General features: G+C 57.4%; 1 protein-coding gene across 2 annotated transcripts in view; it reads right to left on the reverse strand.

Moving 5' to 3' along the window:
* The window catches only part of Nadk2 (NAD kinase 2, mitochondrial), a 57,163-nt gene extending 55,429 nt beyond the window's left edge, over positions 1–1,734 (reverse strand). Inside the window, exon 1 of one of the 2 annotated variants that reach the window (XM_008842071.3) lies at positions 1,308–1,734. In XM_008842071.3, the coding sequence (XP_008840293.1) occupies positions 1,308–1,574 (267 nt within the window). In that variant the 5' untranslated portion in view covers positions 1,575–1,734. The remainder of the gene's footprint in view (positions 1–1,307) is intronic. The other variant, XM_008842072.3, reaches the window with a different exon arrangement.
* Positions 1,735–1,937: the final 203 nt, after the last annotated feature.

Genomic DNA, 1,937 nt, shown 5'->3' on the forward strand with positions numbered 1-1,937 from the left:
CCCCCCCTTTTGTTCCGAAAAAAAAAAAAAAACCCGCCCACCCAGTTCCCCCACCGCTCCCGTCCCGCCCCCCCCCCCCCCCGCGACCCCCGTGTCTCTCTGTAGCCCCAGTTGGCCTGGAACTGGCTATGTAGACCAGATTGGCCTTGACCTCAGCGAGATCAGAGATTCCCCTGCCTCTGCCTCCCAAGTGCTGGTATTAAAGGCAAGCAAAACCATGCCTGGCCCTGTTTTTCTAAGCTGTTTAAGCATATACTGTATTTCACAATTTCTAAATTTGGGAGTGTAACCAAAAGGGTACATCTCTTTCCCAAAATAGAAGCAATGTACTTTCATCTGAACTTACCATTCCCTACTTCACTACATTTCACTCAATTACTCAAACTCAACTTTTCAAACGATTCTCTCTAAATGCTTCAAGTGGTAGAAAATAAATTTTCTACCAGGTGAACTCAGGATCTACAATTATTCCATCAAACAATATTCAAATACCTAAGCGAAGATTCAAAATTTATTTTTCACGTCTCTAGAAAATGTGCTGAAATTACAATTACCAGGTTTTGAAGACAGGCAGCCTACTCTTGCACACAATTAAATTAGTAATGGTTATAATAAAGCCTTTGGGTGCCCAGAGTCAACGAATCCAGACATTCAATGGAGACTTCGAGATATATTGTTGGCGGTCTATTTCCTAAAGTTAGTGGAAAGGGACACGAAATTTAAATTTTCAAAAACAGGAGATCAAACTCAAGGTTCATCTCTGCCCACATACACTAGGCTTTATACACTCAGCAAAGGTAGGAATAAACACACCAAATCGTCAGTCGCGGAGGCATGGCTCCATTAGACGCACAGGCTCTTTAGTTTGCACATTACTCCGCTTACTTGTCCCTTTATCTGACCTTTCCATACAATAACACATAACTTTCTTCCCTTGTTCTTGCAGGCACTTTTAAAGCTAAGGACCACATTCCCGCTAGAGAAATGCTGGCTCTGCGGGGCTGCCCAACGCGGCCAGGCCTCGCAGTCCCTGAAAGCCCAAGGGGGTGTGTCCGCGGCGTCCCGGCCCTCTGCTCCGTCGTCGAACTCAGTGCTCGGGCACCTCGGGGCGGGCGGGAGAGGGAGGTTGCCAAGGCCCCCAACCCTCGGGCCGCCGCTCACGGTCTCTACAGCCAGGGTGTGCTCCCTCACGGCCAGAGGCCAGGGCACACGTGGATGCGCGAGTCCCCGGAGCACGCGCCCCTCTCCAGGCCGCAGACCACAGGCATCAGGGTGACGCGTCCCGGGGACACGCAGCCACCACCCACCAGCTGCTTCAGGTCCTCCTCCGAGAGCTCCGCGTAGCGGTACCGCTGCTGCTCGAACTCGTAGCGGGTGGTCTTAGCCACCACCACCACGCGCGAAGGGCGGAAGCCGCCATCGGGGCGACTGCCACAGCCCGCCAGCTCTCGCGGCTGCCCGTGCCCCAGGGGCCGCCAGCCGCAGTCCACGCCCGACCCCGCCGCCCGCAGCGCCGCCCGGCTGCCCGCCACCCGCCGACAGCTGCCCAGCAGGAAGCCCCGGTAGCAGGTCATGGTGCGCGCCGGGCTGCTGGCTCGCTCCCCGCCGCCCGCACCGCGCGCGCCCGGGTCTTTAACTGCGCGCCGGGCGGGCAGAGGTTAAGCGCGGGGACGTGCGTGGCCCTTGCCGCGAGGGGGACGTGCCCAGACGTTGACGCGGGCGGGGAGCCTCGCGCCAAGGACAGGTGGGCGGGGACCGGGGGCGGCCCCCGGGATGGTGGGTTTTGTTTGTTTGTTTATCCGTTTCCTACCACGCATGTGCAGTGGCCGCTAGGCCCCGCCTCCCTCTCCACCCCTCCTCGGAAGCAGCTCTTCACCCGTCCCAGGCCCACTCTGTCAGCCAATCAGAGCTCGCTACGGTTTGGGGGAGCCCCGACC

The sequence above is a fragment of the Nannospalax galili genome, unplaced genomic scaffold, assembly GCF_000622305.1.
Source record: "Nannospalax galili isolate Female #2095 unplaced genomic scaffold, S.galili_v1.0 scaffold139, whole genome shotgun sequence".
Classification (NCBI taxonomy): Eukaryota; Metazoa; Chordata; class Mammalia; order Rodentia; family Spalacidae; genus Nannospalax; species Nannospalax galili.